The following is a 21,759-nucleotide window of genomic DNA, read 5'->3' on the forward strand; positions in this document are numbered from 1 at the left end:
CAATGGAAGCCGTCTGTGCGGGAACCACACAAGTGGGGCATGCTGCCATGCTTTCCGGTCCACAAAACAAATCTGCATGCTTTAATCCATCTGCAGGCTTTAATCCATCTGCAGACGCCCATGCATCTCTATGGGCGGCTTGATTGGAGGCCCTCCCGTGAGAATTCTGAAAGTCAAATTTGCCTGTGGACAGGAAGCCTAACTTAATAGATTGAACTTTTATGGACAAAAAAAGTTTGCTTTGTTATAAATAGGGAGAAAGGGTAGTTTTTAAACTTTTAGTACACTTTTTTAATAAAACTTGGAGTTGATTTTTTTATTACATTTTTAGTACCTATAAGGGACATGAACTTGTAATAGTTTTGATCGCTCCTGCAGTATGCTACAATACATTATACCATGATCCGATAGGCAACCAAGCCCCATTAAAATCAATGAGTTGTGCCTGCAGTTACAAGCACTGACCACTAGCCAGCAGTCAAGACCAGCAGCTTCTGCTAGAGTATGGCAGCGCTGACAGTGGATCCCTGCAGATCAACTATTGATGACCTATCTTGATAGAGGTCATTAATAAATAGTATTTCCCTGCAAAAACCCTTTAGTGGCTTGGATAGTTGTATGCTGTTACAAAAGGGGGAACTAACCAAACTAGTCTTAGAGCTTAATGATACCGGCAGTAATGCACAGCGCATAAAGCCCATATAGTTGTTCGGGTTTATTCACATTTTTGCAGTGTATTTTGGTTACAAACAAGCACAGCATGCCTATCTGGATGAATATTACACACCATAAGAGCCCATAACTTAATTGCCAATTGGGATCAATGGCAGCATCGAACATAAGTAGGAGAGGGCATGGAAGGGGGGGGGGGGGGGGGATAAATGCCTTTCGCCCTCATTTTCTAGAACTTCCAATGCAGTGTGTTAAAGGGGTTGTCCTGCGCCGAAACGGGTTTTTTTTTATTCAATAGGCGCAAGACAAACCCAAGGGATGGGTTAAAAAAAAAAACGTTTAGTTCTTACCCGAATCCCCGCACTGCGGCGACTTCCTTACCTTACCAAGATCGCCGCCGGGATCTTCACCCACGATGCACCGCGGGTCTTCTCACATGGTGCACCGTGGGCTCTGTGCGGTCCATTGCCGATTCCAGCCTTTTGATTGGCTGGAATCGGCACACGTGACGGGGCGGAGCTACGAGGACCAGCTCTCCGGCACGAGCAGCCCCATTCACCAGGGAGAAGACCGGACTGCGCAAGCGCGTCTAATCGGGCGATTAGACGCTGAAATTAGACGGCACCATGGAGACGAGGACGCCAGCAACGGAACAGGTAAGTGAATAACTTCTGTATGGCTCATAATTAATGCACGATGTACATTACAAAGTGCATTAATATGGCCATACAGAAGTGTATACCCCCACTTGCTTTCGCGGGACAACCCCTTTAACCACTCCTATAGGCAGCATTCCTTTTTAGAGGTGTCTACAAGCTCAGCTTCTCCAGCCTTTGCCAACCTGCCCACAACTGCAGAGAACCACCACACCGGTGACTGGAGGACTCCACATGGTGGCAAAGAGTCCAACGACCCCGTGCGATAGGATCATCCAAACCCATCCCCATTTTACTATCAAAGACTTTAAAAGCCCGCTAAAAAAGCAATTGTTTTATTTAGAAGAAAACAAACATTTGATCAGCTGCTATTAACATTAAGGCTGCAAGGGCACAAATAATCATCAGGATCTGTACAGAATAGAAACTCAAGTGTATCAGTCACATCACAGCAAAAGCATCCGCAGACCACGGGCATCGTAACAGTCCCAGGGCGAGTTCTCGTCTTGTCCTACTTCCAGGTGAGAGTGGAACATTTACACGGTTAAAAATCACATTTGCAGGTCAAAACAGGACTTATTTTGCAAAGTCTGCCAGCTTTTTATGAGAAATGGCTGAGATTTCCATCCAGTGCAGCCTGTAGACATTGCAATATATTACTGTATAAAAAGGTAGGTGGTGAGCATAGCCAGGCTGATCCGGGTGCAGGAACATATGAAAGGTAAAGCTGCAGGACCGTACAGGCTATTGTCAGACGTGGGCACGATCGCCACCCGATCCTGCAGCAAACCCTGGCTGACCACGTTTCTCTATAAGGCAGTCCTTCACATCAATGCTGAATGCCAACTCCGTAAAATCATTGTCCCCAAAGACAAACCCAGTACAAATATAGAATGGAAGTCACGAGCAGAGCAACAAAACTTCACGAAGTTGTACCAGAATTACAAGACATCTCCTTTATCCACTGGACCTGCTGATCGGTGGGGGTCTCACTGCAGTTTGACATCTTCCAAGACGAAACATTGCATGCTGCACCCATTTCTTCCCAACTTTTACATTACTCTGCCACCGGCTCCGATCAGTACAGATATATGAATGAAGTCTTAAGGTGGGGTCCACATGGGGTGAAACTTTTGTGCAGACCCTCCACACAGAAATTCCACAGCAATTACAGTAGCAGCAAAGTGGAGAAGGTTTTGAAACACTCTTCCACAAGCAGCAGAAATAATCCTCACAAGACCCGTGTGGAGATAGACTTGCGGTGCAGAATTCAAATGCATGACGATTTTATCAGCGTCTTCACAATGAGGGGGTGAAACCCACACAGGAATCTGCAATAAAACCAGCAGCAAATAGTGCAGGCTTGGAGGAAGGCATTCTGTGGCTGCTCTGCAGATGGCCGCTGTGGAAAATCCCCTGTAAATCAGCCCCGTGTGGACCCGGCCCACAAGGGTTTTCCAAGACTCCGATATTGATGTATCCCCGGAGGGTGCGCACCAGCCAGGACAACACGGTACAATGGGAACAGAAAATGATCATCCGACACGGGTCTCACGATGCACAACTTTGGAACGGTAATGACCAAGGAAAACTAGACACTTTGCATGGGTTGATGCAATATCTGTCTGAAAACACATTTAAAGTTAATCTGGAGAGAAGCTTTCCGTGTTTTTACCAATCCACTGGTCTGACCGTACGGACCCCCACTGTTCTTAACATAAAACCTGTGGTTCCCCTTACCAATTCAGGGTTGCTTTTCCCCATTTCTGATGGGCCACTGGTTGCGCAGTACTGCTTTATCTCTTTCAATTGGGCAGTCATGCGTCATCATAGATTTCAATGGGGCTGACAAAACTAGCTTAGTATATTTGCTTTGCTAGCTAACTGTCCCACTGAAATGAATGGAGCTGCAGCCAGCAGCCCAGTCACTACAACACTACAGAAATAGGGAGAAGCAATCCTACATTGAGAAATACGGGGACATGGGCCTCCTTTGGATGATGGGGGTCCCAACAATCAGCTGATTGCTGAAAACGTGGAATTTTATTTTTTCCAGGTTACCCTTTAAGGAAAGATTTCATGTTTAAATAGAAACCAGCTCTACAAAACAACTTAAAGAAACTATATATATATATATATAAAAGAAAAGGTTTTAAAGTGGCATTTCACTTTATGTCAAGGATGGATCAATCTCAGCGGTCATTCCTGTGTGTGCAGATTGGCAGCTGTTCAGGAGCTACAGACTAAGTTAAAAGGTGGAAGAGCTACCTCTACCTCTCTGCTGCATGCACCCGATACTTTAGTTAATATGTACAGAACAGCCATGACATGGTGTGTAAAGAGTCCATACCATCTGACCACCTAGTGTTGGAACAGGACAAGTAGCAGCTCTGACACCGCTGGGTCCAGAAAAGTATTTTACCTCCCTGGACAACCCTTTTAATATCCATCACCCACAGCTGTAATGTATACAAACATAAAAAGTCAAAAATACGCAAGCAAATACAAGCAATCCTTTGCTGTGACAGCAGGAGCACCGAAGAGACGGCATTAAGAGGCCAGCAATAAAGTTAAAGAACTCGCTCTCCCAAGTTATATATTGCTCACGTCTAACATTAAAGCCACCTCTGATCTCAAGAGGGGTTTAAGAGTCTGTATTTAGCAAGTGGTATACATGTGTTAGGCTCCTCTTCCAAGCATGTCTTGCTGACTGGTTATGAATTAAAAGCCGGGTATGAAAGCGTTCCAAATCTGTACAATCAGTCACCTGAGAATAAAGTACATAACCAAAGAGTGACAGAACGGCATAACTTATTCTGTCACTAGAGGGATCCACTCCGTTGACAAAGCACCGGCAGCTCAGCTGTTCCAGTATCAAGTGCTTCATCCGAGAGAACAAGTATAGCTGCCAGCAATAATATACAAGAGTTCATTGTTCTATAGGAAGCTGCAACATAAGCAGCAAATACGAGCTCCGACCCAGCAAGCCCTCAATGGAAAGGTGTGGTGTGTACCATGGCTGGAAAGGAGGAACATCTGCTGACTCTTCACTATGCAAACTCCGGGTCGGCGTCATTATTTAAGCAGGCGTTTAAGTCAAAGCCTCCTTCAGACTCCACTTTTCTGACTTTGGTTGGAGTTCCTGCAAGCTAAACAGAATAAGTTGGTCATAATCAAGATAATGTTAGTAACTGCACAGCATTCAATACAGGAGCTGTTGTGGATGCAGCCAACACAATCTGTTATGCTGCCTGTCCACGGGCGGGTATTCATTGTGTTCCCCGTGGCGAGAATCCGGTTGCGGGGAACGCAGTAAAAGCTCTCCATAGCATTGCTATGGAGAGTGTTTCCCCAGTCCACGAGCTGAGAATCATTGTGATTCTCTGCGGTCAGCCTATCTGATAGGTCAGCCTATCTGATAGGCTGACCGGTAGAGTTCCGTCTGCCAGCTCCTACTCCCGGGCGGCGGCATACCAGGCAGCCTTACTCTGATCAGTACAGGATAAGTAACTATTCCACTACTTACAAGGGTGTCCGCAGATGCAGTCTCAGAAGTGGAGCAACTCATCTCTTCACAACTGAAAAAAAGGGAACATAACCAAAATTCTGTTTCATAATCTTATTGAACAGCAAGAACTAGTTTACATTTTCGGGGGAAACAAGCTCTTTTTTTTAAACCCCTCTAACACCAAGTTTCAGAAAGCATCTTTAAGCTTATAATGTATTCATACAAGTCAGTATAATATGAGGGAAGGTGTTTTGATCATGCTGTGTTCAAAAAGCCAAATTAGGAGGTTTCTGATCCCATTAGAAGAGCTAGGTTGTCATTGGATAGCCTAGCATAGGCTCCAGGCACCCCTGCAGGGCTCATACCACAGCACCATAAAAACAAACCCCTGTAGAATAGGACCCCTTACCGTTTTTGCTTTGGATCCACAGCAGTTTACAGCCTTGCAAATGTAAGGGTGAAATCCACTGTGGCTCCGCAACACAACAACTTCAAAATATGCACCTATGGTTTGGATTGTGACAGGTTCTGAGTCGCGGTTGATGCAGAATTTGCAGCGGCATGTCCATTGCAGACATTCCAACATTTCCCAATACATAACATCCTTAACCAACCATCGGCTTAGAAGTCAAAACTGCCTCAGCAATTGGTTGCTGCAAATACTATTATACATGAATACAGGGATGCCATGGATTTTGACACCTTTGGGCCAGATTCAGCAACACTATTACTTCCGGTTACAGGTTAAAGTCTGCATAGCTGTCCTTTTTCTAACACTTTTTTTTAAATATTGACGTAGCCTACGTTGATTTTTAAAAACAATTGTAAGTCATCTGCCATGAACACTGGAGAATTCACTTCACAGGTCATTCATGCTATTGGAGAACATCCCAACATTTGTGTCACAGGCATTTCTATTCCAGGCTATTCCCCACTTCAGTATCTGTACAGAAAGGCATTCACATCTGTAATATTGGGCATGTTTGACAGGCCCCAGCCGGCCCCAGACAATACCAATCTCACCTACTGTGCTGCCACCCACCATCTACTGCCAGAGGCAAAACCACATTACAGCTACTTACAATGGTTGCAGGTCATCACCGGCTTCATCTTTTGGGGGATCCCATTCATGTAGTGCAATGCGCCAAATTCTTATCTGTTGGTCCCAAGACCTGCGGCTGTATTTCTTAAATTTATTTGGGGTTCGTGGGTGAGCTCCTTGCTGTCTTTTGTGTCTAGGAAAAAAAAAAGTATTAGTACAGAGCCGGAGAACGGTAAAACACCTGCATATGGACGGACAAATTAACTAAAGACTTGCAAATCTGATGCTAGTCTTTATAGTAGCAATATGGGAACACGATACTCCAACTTTGTAAAGCAGTAGAAAATCTGGCACATTCATGCTCCAGAAAAGCAAATCCCACTTTACAAAAAAATAAATTAAGACTATAAGGCTGCATGTCTATGGGTGAGCCGGAATATCGCTAGTGATACTCTGCTGCGGGGGAGCACTGACAGGTCTCCATGGTGAGCCAAATAGTCTCATCGCGGAAAATCGCAGCATACCGCGATTTGAATCCCGCGAGCGGAAAATTGCTGATTCTCCGCTCAGACGTCGGGCTGCGCTTTCCATAGTTCGCCTATAGAAAGCGTGTCATGCGAGGTCTGTGGGTGATTTATCACCACAGATCTCACAATGAGAACTCAAGAGCCAGCCTAAAGTTGGAAAAGTTGTAAACTTTAGCGCTAAACAGAAGTATTCCAGAACGTGCTGCTTTCTCTACCATAATTTTGGTGAACATTTAGTGATTAACTCCAGTTTTTGAAAATATTTTAAAATCCTATCTTTCCATAAGTGCAGGATTCTTGTCAGCAGAATCTCACCAGAGCTTTATTAGACTTCTACTGGACCCCGACGCACCTACTGCACAGTTTACATGTTTCATCCTTAGTCTTGATAAGTATCATAATTTCCATGACAGTTAAAGGGGTTTTACAGCTATTGATTACCTCTTCAGAATAGGTCATCAAGACTTAACCATCAAGGATCTACGCTCGAAATACTGATGGATTATCTGAGCGCCCGGCCTGTGTCAGTACACCGGAGGCAGACAGTCATAGGGGACATGAGCAGAAATGATTCAACTACTGTATCTAACCCAGTGTCTGAGATGGAAGTGAAATGGTCGATTCAGCTTCCATTGATTTCAAAGGGACGGAAGCCAACCATGGGACAAGTGTCCCCCCATGACATGACATTCGGTCCTGTTACACCGACAGAGGGCCAGGCGATCAGCTTATCGCTGGGGATGCCAAGTGGTGGGTTACTGGCATTTAACTATTCAGAACCTATCCTGAGGATAGTTCAACCATAGTTTTTGCACGGAAACACACTTTGATACTGTTATGAACAAGATAAATTTTTTACCTAGGCACGGCTTGTAGGTATCTGTCATACGAGATTGTGTTCTTTCCATAGTTTATTTGCTTCTGTCTTCTTGTGAGGGTTTCCATATCCGTTTCGATTTCTCCATGAATTGAAGAATCCTTTGAATCAGAGCTGCAAAAAGAAATAAGATATAAAATTGTTAATAGCAAAATATGAATTACAACTTACTTTACACTTCCAGGCTCGTTATAAAACGTAGGGTTAATTCACACAGGAGTATTGCAGGTTTCGGGTCACAAATACTGTGCAAAAAACACACACACACTTTTGTGCAGGCCATTTACTTGCCACATACCAATGCAGTATGTTGCTGCATAAATACGTACAAAGATAGGACATGCCATTTATTTTTTAATGCTACCGAAATACGCAAACAATCAGCTGGTCGAGCTCCTGCTGTCAGCATGCTGACACACCGATAGAGTGCAAACGGCCGCTACCCCTGTGTAGTGGCTGGAACAGTTCATTAACCCCTTCTCACTATAGGGCATACATTTATGTCCCGCGGGGTCAGGGTATACAATAAAGGGAAATTGCAAGTCAACCTCCCTTGATACAGCATGGGCGCCAGCTATTTCTTGCGGCACTCACCAGCAACAGCTCCACTCAGCTGCGAGGAGCTATTAAACCCTTTAAATGCCACGAACAATGTTCAAGTGTCCTGTATGGCCCCCTGCAAGGAGAACGCAGGGAGCCGTGCGGGTGCAATGACCGCTGTGGGAATTCTGAAAGGGGATGTTTGGGGGCAGCAGGGGGAAGCCACCTGTGCGGTGGCTTGACAGACTACCTCATCTCAGTATGATGTAATGGTATCATATATACCGCAGGAGCAATCAAAGCATTGTCATCCTCTGTAGGGACTCAAAAAAAAGGTAAAAATCAAAACGTTTTACCAATTGTTGAAAAAAAGATAATTAACCGCCCCACCCTATATTTACAATAAAAGAATCTAAATTATAAAAACCAATACATATTTGGTATCGCGTCTGTAAAGAGTCCGATCAAAGTAACGCATTTACCCCGCACAATGAAAGCTGTTTGATGAAAACAAAATAACCGCCAGAAGTGTGTTCTTGGTCACCGTTTAAGAAAAAAAAAATGCAATAAAAAGTGATCAAAAAGTCGGATGTATTCCAAGATGGTAACAACGTAAACTACAGGACAGCATGCAAATACAGGCCCTCGCATAACTAGGTCAACGGAAAAATACAAAAGCTAGTATGCGAAGATGGGAGCAGAAAATTTTTAAAAAAATTAAGTGTCAAAAAAAAAAACACAGCAAAAAACAATCTATAAGTTTGGCATTGTGCCTTATCTCTCCCCTTTATCAGCCCCACCCCTTTGGTTCAAACAGATTGTATACATGTATTCTGTTGTATTTGTCTGTGTTCTTCTGTGATTGAAAGCACTGTGGAATAAGTTGGCTCTAAACAGTTCGTGCGCTCTAGAAACATGATGCAACGAAAGATGGCGAAGTTCGGATTTTATCGTTTTACTCACTTAGAAAGTTTTTTATGTTTTTAAAAAAAAGGGGAAGAAAAACAAAAATGGGGAAAAAAAGGGGCCATGTCATTGAGGGGTCAAAATCAATGGAAGTTGTGCTTGCGATTACCAGCATCAGCCACTACAGGGCAGTCAGAGCAGCAGCTCTGTACCCAGGTGTAGCAGCACTGACAGCAGGGGTCTTGAGGGGAAGACACCTGCCCATCAACTATTGATGATTTATCCTGAAGATAGATCGATAGTATTTCCCTGTAAAACCCTACAGAATACATAAAGCATACCTCCCAGATGAAGACCTCCGCTCTCTTGAAACACACTCATTAAGGTGCAGCTTTCTCCTGTAACTGAAGGAAAAAAGTGTTAATACGTCTCCAAGTGCTTTAATAAAAATCTTGCGACTAAAGTTGTTTTAGCAGTAGAGTTAAATATTGAAGACAAGTCCAATTTTAAAGCATCAGCTACCATTTCTGAAAAGTTTTACTTGCAGCCAACTGAGGGGTGTCATCCAATTTACATGACAAACCTAGAAGTCCTTTATAAGTTGCATTACCCGTCCTGTCACTTGCATCCATAATACACTGATTAACCTGGCACAATGTTACATTGAATATTGCCGTTTAGTGGAGGACCTCAGGGATTTTATTCCCAAAAAACTGGTTTCACAGTAATTTTTTCGTTTTAAAAACACTAACGCTGGAGACAAATGTTAGCTGCAATAGCCAAATATTAAAGGGGTTGTCCCGCGCCGAAACGGGTTTTCTTTTTTCCAATAGCCACCCCGTTCGGCGCGAGACAAACCCGATGCAGGGGTTTAAAAAAAAAAACGGATAGTACTTACCCGAATCCCCGCGCTCCGGTGACTTCTTACTTACCTTGCAAAGATGGCCGCCGGGATCTTCACCCTCGGTGGACCGCAGGTCTTCTCCCATGGTGCACCGTTGGCTCTGTGCGTTCCATTGCCGATTCCAGCCTGATTGGCTGGAATTGGCACACGTGACGGGGCGGAGCTACGAGGAGCAGCTCTCCGGCACGAGCGGCCCCATTCAGAAGGGAGAAGACCGGACTGCGCAAGCGCGTCTAATCGGGAGATTAGACACTGAAATTAGACGGCACCATGGAGACGAGGACGCTAGCAACGGAACAGGTAAGTGAATAACTTCTGTATGGCTCATATTTAATGCACGATGTACATTACAAAGTGCATTAATATGGCCATACAGAAGTGTATAACCCCACTTGCTTTCGCGGGACAACCCCTTTAAATAGAGAGAAGTGAGGTGTTGTATGGCAGACGGCTCTCACATAGGACCACCAACTGGACCCAAGGCCAGAATGAGTACAAGAATGCCTACAGTTTTGTAGGAAACTATCCATTAGCTGAATTGGGCCAACTCTTCCTGCTCCGTGTGGGCTGCACATTCAAAAACGTATCTCCCATCACAGTGAAACATGTTACACTGGATGCGTCTGGGCAAAGCTGCACTACGGAGACGACATCTGCCGTGTCATTAACAGCATCTACACAAATCTGTCAGGTGCATTAAAAACATGAATTCTTTTATCTTCCCATAAATCTGTTATGACAATTCATGTAAGAAATCAGGTTTTTTGCACCACTATCACCCTGTATATTGGGTACTCTTACCTTGCCATGTCTCTCTCAATAGTTTCCATCAAGACTTCCTCCTCTTCCACTGCAGACCCCCAGTCCTTACATCTGGACACCGGCTTGTGGCCTTCTGGTGTGGTGAAGCTGGTAGGAAAGGAATGCCGAGAGGTCAGCCTAGCAAATAAGCAGAGTTAAATACCACTTATCTGACTGGACGACAAGCAGCAAAGCTAGTATACAAGAATATCACAATACACTGGAAATACTACATTTGTGTTTCCTCTCAAACTCCAAAAACATACAAGGTTATTAATTTGAAGTTTAGATTGTGAGCCCCAATGGAGGCAGGGACCAATGTATACCTTTGTACAGCGCTGCAAATAAGTATGCACTATATACATATACAGCAGCCGTCAGCAAGTAGGGAAAACAGATATTCGCACTAAAGGAAAGCTTTCTTACTGCTCTTTTAACCCACCAAATATTGCTCCGGAGGGCAACAGCCTTGTGGGGGAGCAGAAACAGCAGTGAAGCACTTTATTACCGGGGTTCTCATGAAGACAATACCTGTCCCACATGCCCCGTGGACATCAGACGGTGCCCCCCACTCACAATCCCCCTCTACCCCTAGAGAGATCTATACAAGTGACTGAATCCGCTATATGGCCGCCACGTAATATACATTGCCATTACTACAAGCCAGCCGCTGCTGGGAGCAAAGCCTTCAGCACAAAACAGAATTAAAAATGAAGTGAAGGCAGAGGCGAGGCATGGCTGCTTGGGAGAACAGATCAGATGTCCCACATTAACCATTACAGTGCCAACATTGGGTGCTCTGCCACTCTGAATCTCCCTTTAGTAACTTCAGCAGTGTTGCTGTAAAAGCCAGTTTATGCTACAGAGGACTTGGCACAACCCTGTGTAAGGCCGGCTGCACACGACTGGTTCGGATTCCACATACGGAAGTCTGCAGCGGAATTCATCTGACCGCAGCCGGCGACCCTGCATACCTTTTCTCTGTATTGCGGATGACCACGGACGTTCGCCGCCTGTCATGCACAGTACAGATTCTTTAAAATTTAAATCCGTTTTTCCCACGCCTTCGCTAGGCGATGACCCACCACCTGTTCACAATGTTAATTGCAGATAGGCCGCGGGCCTGGCGGATTCCATTGACTTCAATGGGAGCAGTCTGTGCGGAAAACAAAATAGAACATGCTTACTTCTTTAAAATTGCAATCTCTATCCGCTCTATTCTTTCTATGTGTGCGGACCACCACGGATCGACTCCGCAATCCAAATCTGGTCGCATGCCACCGGTCTTACACTCCCGACTATACAAAAAACGTTAGCTAGGAGCCATTGGCTTTTAAATGTTTTCACACCTAATGTAAATATATGTATATTGTATTAAAGCCACAGTGTGTGCCGACCCCTGCACCCTACACCGACAGCCGGAGAATCTCATCATACTGCAAGTGGTGTCTACTAGCCATTAATATACTAAGGACAGCCAGAGCGGCTACTTTGCAGTAGACATTCAGAGCTCCCCCTTCCTTTATCAACTGGAGCTGTGCCCACTTGTAGATTGGGGACAAACACCCATAGAAAAAAATCCTGGTGCCCCTTAGCCATTGCAGTAGAATCAACACCCCCCCTCCCCAAACAATAGAATCCAGACACCTCTCCATTCTTACAATATCCAGGCACCCCTCCCCACAACAATACAATGGAGACACTCCCTGATTACAGGGGTGACCTTTGAATCCAGCAGGTAGCAGTTCTACTACAGCCTCCAACAGATAACCCAGTTGGTGACCCTTCCACAGCCGGGGAAGGATGGCAGCTGAGGCGGGATGAAGAACATTAATGTCTGACAGACATTTGTAGACTACAGTGTAGAGATGAGCGAACACCAAAATGTTCGGGTGTTCGTTATTCGGAACGAACTTCCCGTGATGCTCGAGGGTTCGTTTCGAACAACGAACCCCATTGAAGTCAATGGGCGACCAGAACATTTTTGTATTTCGCCGATGCTCGCTAAGGTTTTCATGTGTGAAAATCTGGGCAATTCAGGAAAGTGATGGGAATGACACAGTGACGGATAGGGCAGGCGAGGGGCTACATGGTGGGCTGCATCTCAAGTTCACAGGTCCCACTATTAAGCCACAATAGCGGCAAGAGTGCCCCCCCCCCCCCCCCCCCCCACTGTCAGCATAAAGATCGTCCTCCTCTGGCACAGCTGTAACAGCTGTAGCAGAGAAGAACGATGTTTGCCCATTGAATTCAATGGAACCGGCAATACAGCCGACTCCACTGAATGCAATGGGCTGCCGGCGATCGCAGGATGAATGGTCGGAAAGGGGTTAAATATATAACCCCTTTCCTGCAATTCATCCAGAAATGTGTTACACTAAAAATATATACCGGCGTATAAGGCGACGGGGCGTATAAGACGACCCCCCAACTGTCACCTTATACGCCGGTAATACAGTGGAGCAAAGAATAAAAAGCATTACTTACGTTTTTAGATGATCTGCGGCGCTCCTGCAGGCTGTCACTCCCTCCTAATCCACGGCAGACAAGCTTTCTCTATGAAAGACTTTAAATCCCTGCCTCCAGAAGCACATGTGCCTTCAGCCAATCACAGCCAATGACAATGATGTCATTGAATGGCTGTGATTGGCTGTGTTTCTGGAGGCGGGGATTTCAAGACTTGAAATCCCCGCCTCCAGAAACACAGCCAATCACAGCCATTCAATGACATCATTGTCATTGGCTGTGATTGGCTGAAGGCACGTGTCTTTCTGGAGGCAGGGATTTAAAGTCTTTCGTGGAGAAAGCAATACTCTGCCGTGGACCAGGAGGGAGCGACAGCCTGCAGGAGCGCCGCAGATCATCTAAAAACGTAAGTAATGCTTTTTATTCTTTGCTCCACTGTATTACCGGCGTATAAGGTGACAGTTGGGGGGTCGTCTTATACGCCCCGTCGCCTTATACGCCGGTATATATTTTTAGTGTAACACATTTCTGGATGAATTGCAGGAAAGGGGTTATATATTTAACCCCTTTCCGACCATTCATCCTGCGATCGCCGGCAGCCCATTGCATTCAGTGGAGTCGGCTGTATTGCCGGTTCCATTGAATTCAATGGGCAAACATCGTTCTTCTCTGCTACAGCTGTTACAGCTGTGCCAGAGAAGAAGGATTTGTCTTCTATATGTTCTCAATGGGGTCAGCGCTGCTGCCGCTGGCCCCATTGAGCGCATATAGAATGCATCCATAGCGAGCAGCGGGAGGGGCAGATTTCAATACTCGGGTGACACCTTATCTCCCCAGCCACTCACAGCAGGGGGGTGGTATAGGGCTTAAACGTTGCAGGGGGAAGTTGTAATGCCTTCCCTGTCTTTATATTGGCCAAAAAAAAGCGCTAACGTCTCAGGGAAGAAAGTTTAATTTACCAGAACACCGCATGGTGTTCGTTACGAATAACGAACATCCCGAACACCCTAATATTCGCACGAATATCAAGCTCGGACGAACGCGTTCGCTCATCTCTACTACAGTGATCTGCAAATACTAAAACGAATAGCAACAAGCGGGCCGTAGTGTTTTGCATGAGACCGGAAACCTCACAGCAGTAGGAGGATCATACTGCCACAACCAGACCCCTTATGGGCTGCTCCGTCCTTAAGACCCCATTTAACCTCCTGCACTTACTGCTGTATTCACCAAGTTAAGGGCTTATTCACACAGGTGTATTTTTCATCAATACTTTGTGAGCTAAACCCAGGAGTGGAACGTACAGAAAGCATAATGGAAAGATCTGCATTCCTTCCGTATTTTGGACCCGCTGCTGGATTTGGCTCACAGTATACTGATGAATACGCCGGTGTGAATAGGCCCTAAAGGGGAGTTTAGTCTGAAGCAACAATATGGAATCCTGCAAATCGCATTCTGTGAAGAGCTATCCCAACCGGTCTCACCTGTCCGGACGCTGAACGCAGTTCTCTGAAGGCATCTCTTTATCAAAGACAGTCTCTTCCTCATCATTTAGTCGTCTAAAATGGCCATCCGATCGGCGCTTGCGCCCCTGTGACCATCGGGTGGGCGGCGCAGAGCTGGAAGAGAAAACATCACAGCAAGTTAAAGCTTTAACTCCGAGAAGAGGATCCTTGGAGGAACCACCAATGCCAGATTGCTCTTATGGGAAGAAAGGGTCACACAGTGAGATACATCCCGCAGATGTACAGCCGGACTACGGACACCGCGATCTGTAGTCTCTATAAGCCAATTCTCAGCCCATGTGATACAACTAAACAAGCACTGATCAACAAGGCAGGTCCATTAGTGCTGGTTCCATCCGGCCCACAACTAGCCCCGGGTAAGCGGACTTTCCTCTAGTGTGCATGTACCTTTACCCCAGCTTTGAATGCCCTAAAGTTCCATGGTGACCACATCTGATTAATTACACCCACATGTGAGTGACCCCATCAGTGGCCGCATGTACACAGGACGGCCCTCAACTCGCTGTGCCCAGCTATTATTCAGGCGATGTTCCCCCCGCGTCACGGACGATGCTGAAGTGGGTTTTATTTGCAATAAAGATCTTTTTTTGCACGTTAATAAAGAAGCCTTCATTTAATAAAACTATATTGGAGGAGGCGGCCCGGGGGAACGCAGGTGAAGGGCATAAAGAGAAACAGATGGGCATTAATGTGGAACTACAAAAATGATTCAAATGGTTAAATGGGGGTCGGGTCACCGAATTAGCGCAGCCATGACAGAGCATGAAACCTGCCACAAATCTAGCCGAGATCGGCCCGGGCCAAAGTGGTTCTTGGCATAATAGCTGGGAGTCTGGACTGGTTTAAAGTGAGTTTGTACATCAAAACGTGCAAAAAGCCACTTTTTACTGATTGGCATTAAGTATGCCCACTGTGACGCCAGCTTTCATGCCCAGAACCACTTTGCTCCAGGCTGAACGCCACTACACTTGATACAGGGACAACCCCATTTACCGCTTTGAATCAGTGTTGTATGCCCACATTAATGCCCATTTATCCCGCCATTTCCGGCGCCTCTATGCATTTATGATTAAACTACGCTCTTCCTCTGAAGAAACGTCAGCATCGGATGTAACGGTACCTGAAGGCCGCGATCACACGGGGCGGATCTGCTGCACATTCTCTGTGCTGACCCTCCGGTGTTTACAGCAGCAGTAAAGTGAATGAGCTTATCAAATCCCATCCACACGCTGCGGAAGAAAACCTGCACGGAACCCGAGCGGAACTTAAACCCGCAGCGGGTCAACTCTATCGCTGTTCATGCTTGCGGATTCGAACTCTGCGACGGAGGTGAATTCCACACCGAATACTGCGGCCTTGATGCAGACTGTCAGCTGCTGCAAAATGGCCGCTGTGCACATCCAACATGTCCGCCGCCCCGTGTGCCCGCTTCCTAGAGGAGCCCGCAGACGGAACGACTATCATTCAAACGAGGGAAAGTGAATAATCGGTTGGTCTTCTGGAGCTGCTGGTGATACTTATGTGCAAGAGACTAAATACAAAGGAGAGATCAGCGTCAAATATGGCGCCAAGACCCATGTGACAAGTATCTTGTAGCATTACGGGCGCATGCCCACGACCATCTACACTCATCACACGGCCGTGACATACGTGGTGAATGGAGACAACGGGCGCTGGTGGGTAGACAATACATACACCTATGCACTGGTACAGGCAGCGTAGGATACGCCGTCCATGCGCAATACATCGTATAGGAGGATTTTCATACACATCACGCTCTGAAACAAAAGATATTTTGAGTCGCACTGTGTCCGTGAGTGCGTGATTCAGACAAGCGCAGTGCCGCAGCGGTCTAAGCATACGGCCGCGAGCATGAGCACTAAGGCTTTTAGTAGTTCAACATGGCCTCACACGGCGTATTCTACGCACAGCATTCACTGAAATGAATGGGGAGTGAAGAGCGCAGTAGATACACTGGGAGGGGAAATAAGCTGACTTCAGCGGGCGGCATGGTTACTGCACAGAAATACAGGCAAACGTGTCCAAAACGCAGGCAGAGAGGCTGCCTAAAAAAATGCAGTTTACAGACACTTGTGCCAGCGGTCCAAGGCAGCCGTGTGCGGTTATGGGGTTTGGGGGAGGTCAGCCTCACAGGGCTGCTATACACACTGCCATACACAGCCCTGGGGCTACAAGCTGCAGACACCTCCGCTGTCTTGTACATATTGGTCGGGAATGTAGATATAATAAAGTTCGTTCAAATTTGAAGTGGAAAAAAAAACAAAAAAAAAAAACATTTCCTTTTGAGTGGAAAGCAGTAGAGCGCGGAGTGTTACCGGCCAGGCAGCGACCACGGACGACTAGGCCCAAGCGAAGCTTCTCCCCCCACTTACCGGTGCTTGTCGGTGCGGCTCTCCCTCTGTCTGTACATGACTGTAATCTCAGCTGCTCTCCTCCTACTGAAGGAAGCGCGCCAGAACCCAGGCCTTTTACTTCCTCACGATGGCGGAATATACCACTCTTATCCGGAAGGGGTGTGACTATCAATGCGATGTTCCTTTCACAACGTTTCCAGTCACCACCAGCTTCTAAACTGAAAACCTACGCCAGAAAATAAATCTGTGACTAGAATGGTCAGAAAAGTCAAAGATTCATTGTGATGGAAATATTTCAATGATTACGTGCATGTTGACTCCACCCCTACTAAATGAATGTTCTTGGTATGTTCTAAACGTGACGTAAGAGATCGAAGACCATTGGTTCATTGTCGCTATCAGTTAACGATTGGGCGGGAGCGGAAGGTGCTTTTCAGTTGATCTGATTGGCTGTTGGGGATTGTGGGCGGGCGCGGTGCGAAGAGATTCCCCGCCAAATATTGAAAGTGGTTTTGGCGCTAAAATAAAGGAGGGATTACAGGAGGGAGAGACAATGGTGGTCAGAGGGGCTGAAGAAGGGATTGTATGCCGGCTACCGCACATACCGACGTGTTAGTGGGGGTTTATAATGACTGGCTAGGAATACACAGCCATTTTGGGGTCACTGCCCCCGGTGCATGCAGATGATGTGTTCAGTCCCTATTTGTTATTGACAATATGGAACAATTGAACTAAATTGGTGTCTTCTGATATTGCGGGCGTGAAAACCCAAGTGACTATGGCTATGACGTGGGTGTAAGAAACGTACAAACGCTGGAAATGGCGCACATTACACTGACTAAAATTGCACATACCTCTATAGATGAGGCCCTCAGGTGCCTACCTGCCGGAGTATGCTGCTGTCTAAATCCGTATGCCTGCACCCTGTGTATGTGCGCGCCGCAGTACTGTTTTGGTAGAATTATTTTTTTGCGCACGTATCGGCGTAGGTGACTGTACCTTTTACACTGCAGGGCGTGTTCATATATACACAGCAAACAAGACGCTTGAAATGGCCAGTTAGTTCATGGTGGGGGGGTTTTCTAGCAGAACTAGGCAGCGTATCGCGCGCACATTTGCGTGCCGCCCACTGACATTGATACGCAGATAAGTAAAGCTGCCATGTTGCGCATGTGTAGTGGTACATAACCGAGTCCACGACCGCAGTGACACGTAGCGCTAAGCCTTGCGTCAAATGAAGCTTCCATGTGATTAGTGTAGCAAATGCATCAAACCGCATGAACCGCGCATCATACGGGCACATTTGTCACTGGTATATCCGTATTCTGACAGGCCGACCTCTTATTACATCCTCCATATAGTACTGTAGCCATAATACACAACACAGCGCACTATTCAGTTCACATCTCCTATAGCATACATTACTTGGACGGCAGCCATCTTGTGAATGAAACCAACGTATGAGCACCCACAGCCAGCAACATCCCCGTGGTGGTATTCAACAATACCGAGTCCTCAGATTATTTTTTTAGGGATTGTATGTTTCCAATTATTTCTCATAATGCAATTAAATCCGGTAGAGCTTGTAAAATGGCTGCCTTGTACTTGCATTGTGTGAGGTAACAGAAAATGGCTGCCTTGTGTTTGCATTGTGTGAGGTAACAGAAAATGGCTGCCTTGTGCTTGCATTGTGTGAGGTAACAGAAAATGGCTGCCTTGTGCTTGCATTGTGTGAGGTAACAGAAAATGGCTGCCTTGTGTTTGCGTTGTGTGAGGTAACAGAAAATGGCTACCTTGTGTTTGCATTGTGTGAGGTAACAGAAAATGGCTGCCTTGTGTTTGCGTTGTGTGAGGTAACAGAAAATGGCTGCCTTGTGTTTGCGTTGTGTGAGGTAACAGAAAATGGCTGCCTTGTGTTTGCGTTGTGTGAGGTAACAGAAAATGGCTGCCTTGTGTTTGCGTTGTGTGAAGTAACAGAAAATGGCTGCCTTGTGTTTGCGTTGTGTGAAGTAACAGAAAATGGCTACCTTATGCTTGCATTGTGTTAGGTAACAAAATGGCTGCCTTGTGCTTGCATTGTGTTAGGTAACAAAATGGCTGCCTTGTGCTTACATTGTGTGAGGTAACAAAATGGCTGCCTTGTGCTTGCATTGTGTTAGGTAACACAAAATGGCTGCCTTGTGCTTGCATTGTGTTAGGTAATACAAAATGGCTGCCTTGTACTTGCATTGTGTGAGGTAACAGAAAATGGCTGCCTTGTACTTGCATTGTGTTAGGTAACACAAAATGGCTGCCTTGTGCTTGCATTGTGTTAGGTAACAAAATGGCTGCCTTGTGCTTGCATTGTGTTAGGTAACACAAAATGGCTGCCTTGTACTTGCATTGTGTGAGGTAACACAAAATGGCTGCCTTGTACTGCATTTGTGGGAACACTTACAAAAAGCTTGCAGGTACATTTTAAGAGATGCTTTTTAACCTAAACCCTTGTCTGGCATCTTTCGCATGGGATGAAGATATGCCGCAGGACACAGCCACATCTTTAGCTACCGAATTTCACATCACAGTCCACCAGGCCGGACTGCTGCTTGTGATGCGGAATCGCAGGCAACTGAAGTGTCAAAATCAGATGAGAGTGGTGCGGCCTGTTCTGTCCCGCGTGAGAGGTCCTTCTGGCCCACTTCTTCTTTCGGTGCGGCCTGCTCTGTCCAGCGTGAGAGGTCCTTCTGGCTCACTCTTTCTTTGGTGCAGCCTGTTCTGTCCCGCGTGAGAGGTACTTCTGGTTCACTCCTCCTTCAGTATGGTCTGCTCAGTCCCGAGTGAGAGGCCCTTCTGGCTCGCTCCCTCTTTGGTGCGGCCTGTTCTGTCCCGCGTGAAAGGCCCTTCTGGCTCAGTACTGCTTTCGGTGTAGCCTGTTCTGTTCTGCGTGAGAGGTCCTTATGGCTCAGTACTGCTTTTGGTCTGGCCTGTTCTGTTCTGCGTGAGAGGTCCTTATGGCTCAGTACTGCTTTCGGTGCGGCCTGTTCTGTCCCACATGAGAGGCCCTTCTGGTTCACTACTTCTTTGGTGCGGCCTGTTCTGTCCCACATGAGAGGCCCTTCTGGTTCGCTCCTTCTTTGGTGCGGCCTGTTCTGTCCCACGTGAGAGGTCCTTATGGCTCGCTCCTTCTTTGGTGCGGCCTGTTCTGTCCCACATGAGAGGCCCTTCTGGTTCGCTCCTTCTTCGGTGCGGCCTGTTCTGTCCCGCTTGAGAGGTCCTTCTGGCTTGCTCCTTCTTTGGTGGGGCCTGTTCTGTCCTGCTTGAGAGGCCCTTCTGGTTCGCTCCTTCTTCGGTGCGGTCTGTTCTGTCCTGCTTGAGAGGACCTTCTGGTTCGCTCCTTCTTCAGTGCGGCCTGTTCTGTCCTGCTTGAGAGGCCCTTCTGGTTCGCTCCTTCTTCGGTGCGGCCTGTTCTGTCCTGCTTGAGAGATCCTTCTGGCTTGCTCCTTCTTTTGGTGCGGCCTGTTCTGTCCCGCTTGAGAGGCCCTTCTGGTTCGCTCCTTCTTCGGTGCGGCCTGTTCTGTCCCGCTTGAGAGGCCCTTCTGGCTCGCTCCTTCTTCGGTGCGGCCTGTTCTGTCCCACGTGAGAGGCCCTTCTGGCTCGCTCCTTCTTCGGTGCGGCCTGTTCTGTCCCACGTGAGAGGCCCTTCTGGCTCGCTCCTTCTTCGGTGCGGCCTGTTCTGTCCCACGTGAGAGGCCCTTCTGGCTCGCTCCTTCTTCAGTGCGGCCTGTTCTGTCCCACGTGAGAGGCCCTTCTGGTTTGCTCCTTCTTCGGTGCGGTCCGTTCTGTCCTGCTTGAGAGGCCCTTCTGGCTCGCTCCTTCTTCGGTGCGGCCCGTTCTGTCCTGCTTGAGAGGCCCTTCTGGCTCGCTCCTTCTTCGGTGCGGCCCGTTCTGTCCTGCTTGAGAGGCCCTTCTGGCTCGCTCCTCCTTCGGTGCGGCCCGTTCTGTCCTGCTTGAGAGGTCCTTCTGGCTCGCTCCTTCTTCGGTCATCTATTTCTGCATTACCAACTAATATGACCGCCGTTCCAGTGCATCCCTCAGACTGGCAGATCTACATATTACAGCTGGTCACGGGTGAGAGGATTCCTGAGGCATTTATGCGCCCACAATATGAACAGATGTCTCAGGTCCTGATCCGACCTACATCAATACCCAGAGCCCGTTCAGGAGACCAGTCCGTACTATGGAAGCATCAATGTGGCCAGAAACGGCTCCCCTTCTGAGGAGTGGGGGTCACTGATATAGGAGGTGGATTTGCTGTTCAGGTGCCTGGAAAAGCTGGGTGGTCATTACTTGTGGGAACTCTATTAATGGGCATATTTGCATAATGTAATTGATAAAGCTTTGTGTTGCACCTTGCTATCGGGCAGCGATGGGCACCGTGCTAAAGGGGTTGTCTGGTTGTAAACTATTGATGGCCTATCTTCAGGATACATCAGCAGTAGTAAACTGGCGGGGGTCTGTTGTGCGGATCACTCGCCGATAAGCTGTTTGCTGGGCTGGTACTGAACTGAATTCTGCAGGAAGCAGACAGCTCCGTTCTCACTGTAGTGGCCAGGCTTGGCATTACCGGCCAGGTTCCCATTGAAATCAATGAAAAAACTGTCGCTGGCTTCTTGTTACGTGTAAACACTCACCAATGCCGATGAAGCGCTGAGCGAGAAGCCTGCAATATCTTTCAGAGTAAACGCTCTGGACAAGCGCTGACGACCTCAGCGGTGACATGAGCGCTAATGCATTCGTTTAATTAACTGTCGGCCGTGTAAAAGCGCGGTTTGGCGGTGCCTAAAAAAAAAAAAACTGTACTGTGCGTGACCGTCGGTGAGCGTCCACGGTCATCTGCAGTACACAAATAGCAGGTACGCTGGGTCACGGCCAGATTCCACTGCGGGAACCCGGTCCACTTACACTGGAGGAACTGTTGGG

The 21,759-nt window shown here is 47.1% G+C and overlaps 1 protein-coding gene across 2 annotated transcripts; it reads right to left on the reverse strand.

Annotated features, from left to right (window-relative positions):
* Window positions 1–1,647: 1,647 nt before the first annotated feature.
* On the reverse strand, window positions 1,648–16,914 carry SLBP (stem-loop histone mRNA binding protein). 2 transcript variants are annotated; one of them, XM_066573017.1, is made up of 8 exons: window positions 16,819–16,914; window positions 14,384–14,518; window positions 10,434–10,541; window positions 9,070–9,132; window positions 7,265–7,396; window positions 5,919–6,071; window positions 4,855–4,906; window positions 1,648–4,477 (listed from the first exon to the last, which is right to left on the reverse strand). In XM_066573017.1, exons 1-8 carry the CDS (start codon window positions 16,854–16,856, stop codon window positions 4,379–4,381), a joined length of 780 nt encoding a protein of 259 aa, XP_066429114.1. In that variant the 5' UTR covers window positions 16,857–16,914; the 3' UTR covers window positions 1,648–4,378. The 2 variants fall into 2 exon arrangements, with proteins under 2 accessions (XP_066429114.1, XP_066429113.1); XM_066573016.1 differs by having other exon boundaries at window positions 10,434–10,571.
* Window positions 16,915–21,759: the final 4,845 nt, after the last annotated feature.

The sequence above is a fragment of the Eleutherodactylus coqui genome, chromosome 7 (genome assembly GCF_035609145.1).
Source record: "Eleutherodactylus coqui strain aEleCoq1 chromosome 7, aEleCoq1.hap1, whole genome shotgun sequence".
NCBI lineage: Eukaryota > Metazoa > Chordata > Amphibia > Anura > Eleutherodactylidae > Eleutherodactylus > Eleutherodactylus coqui.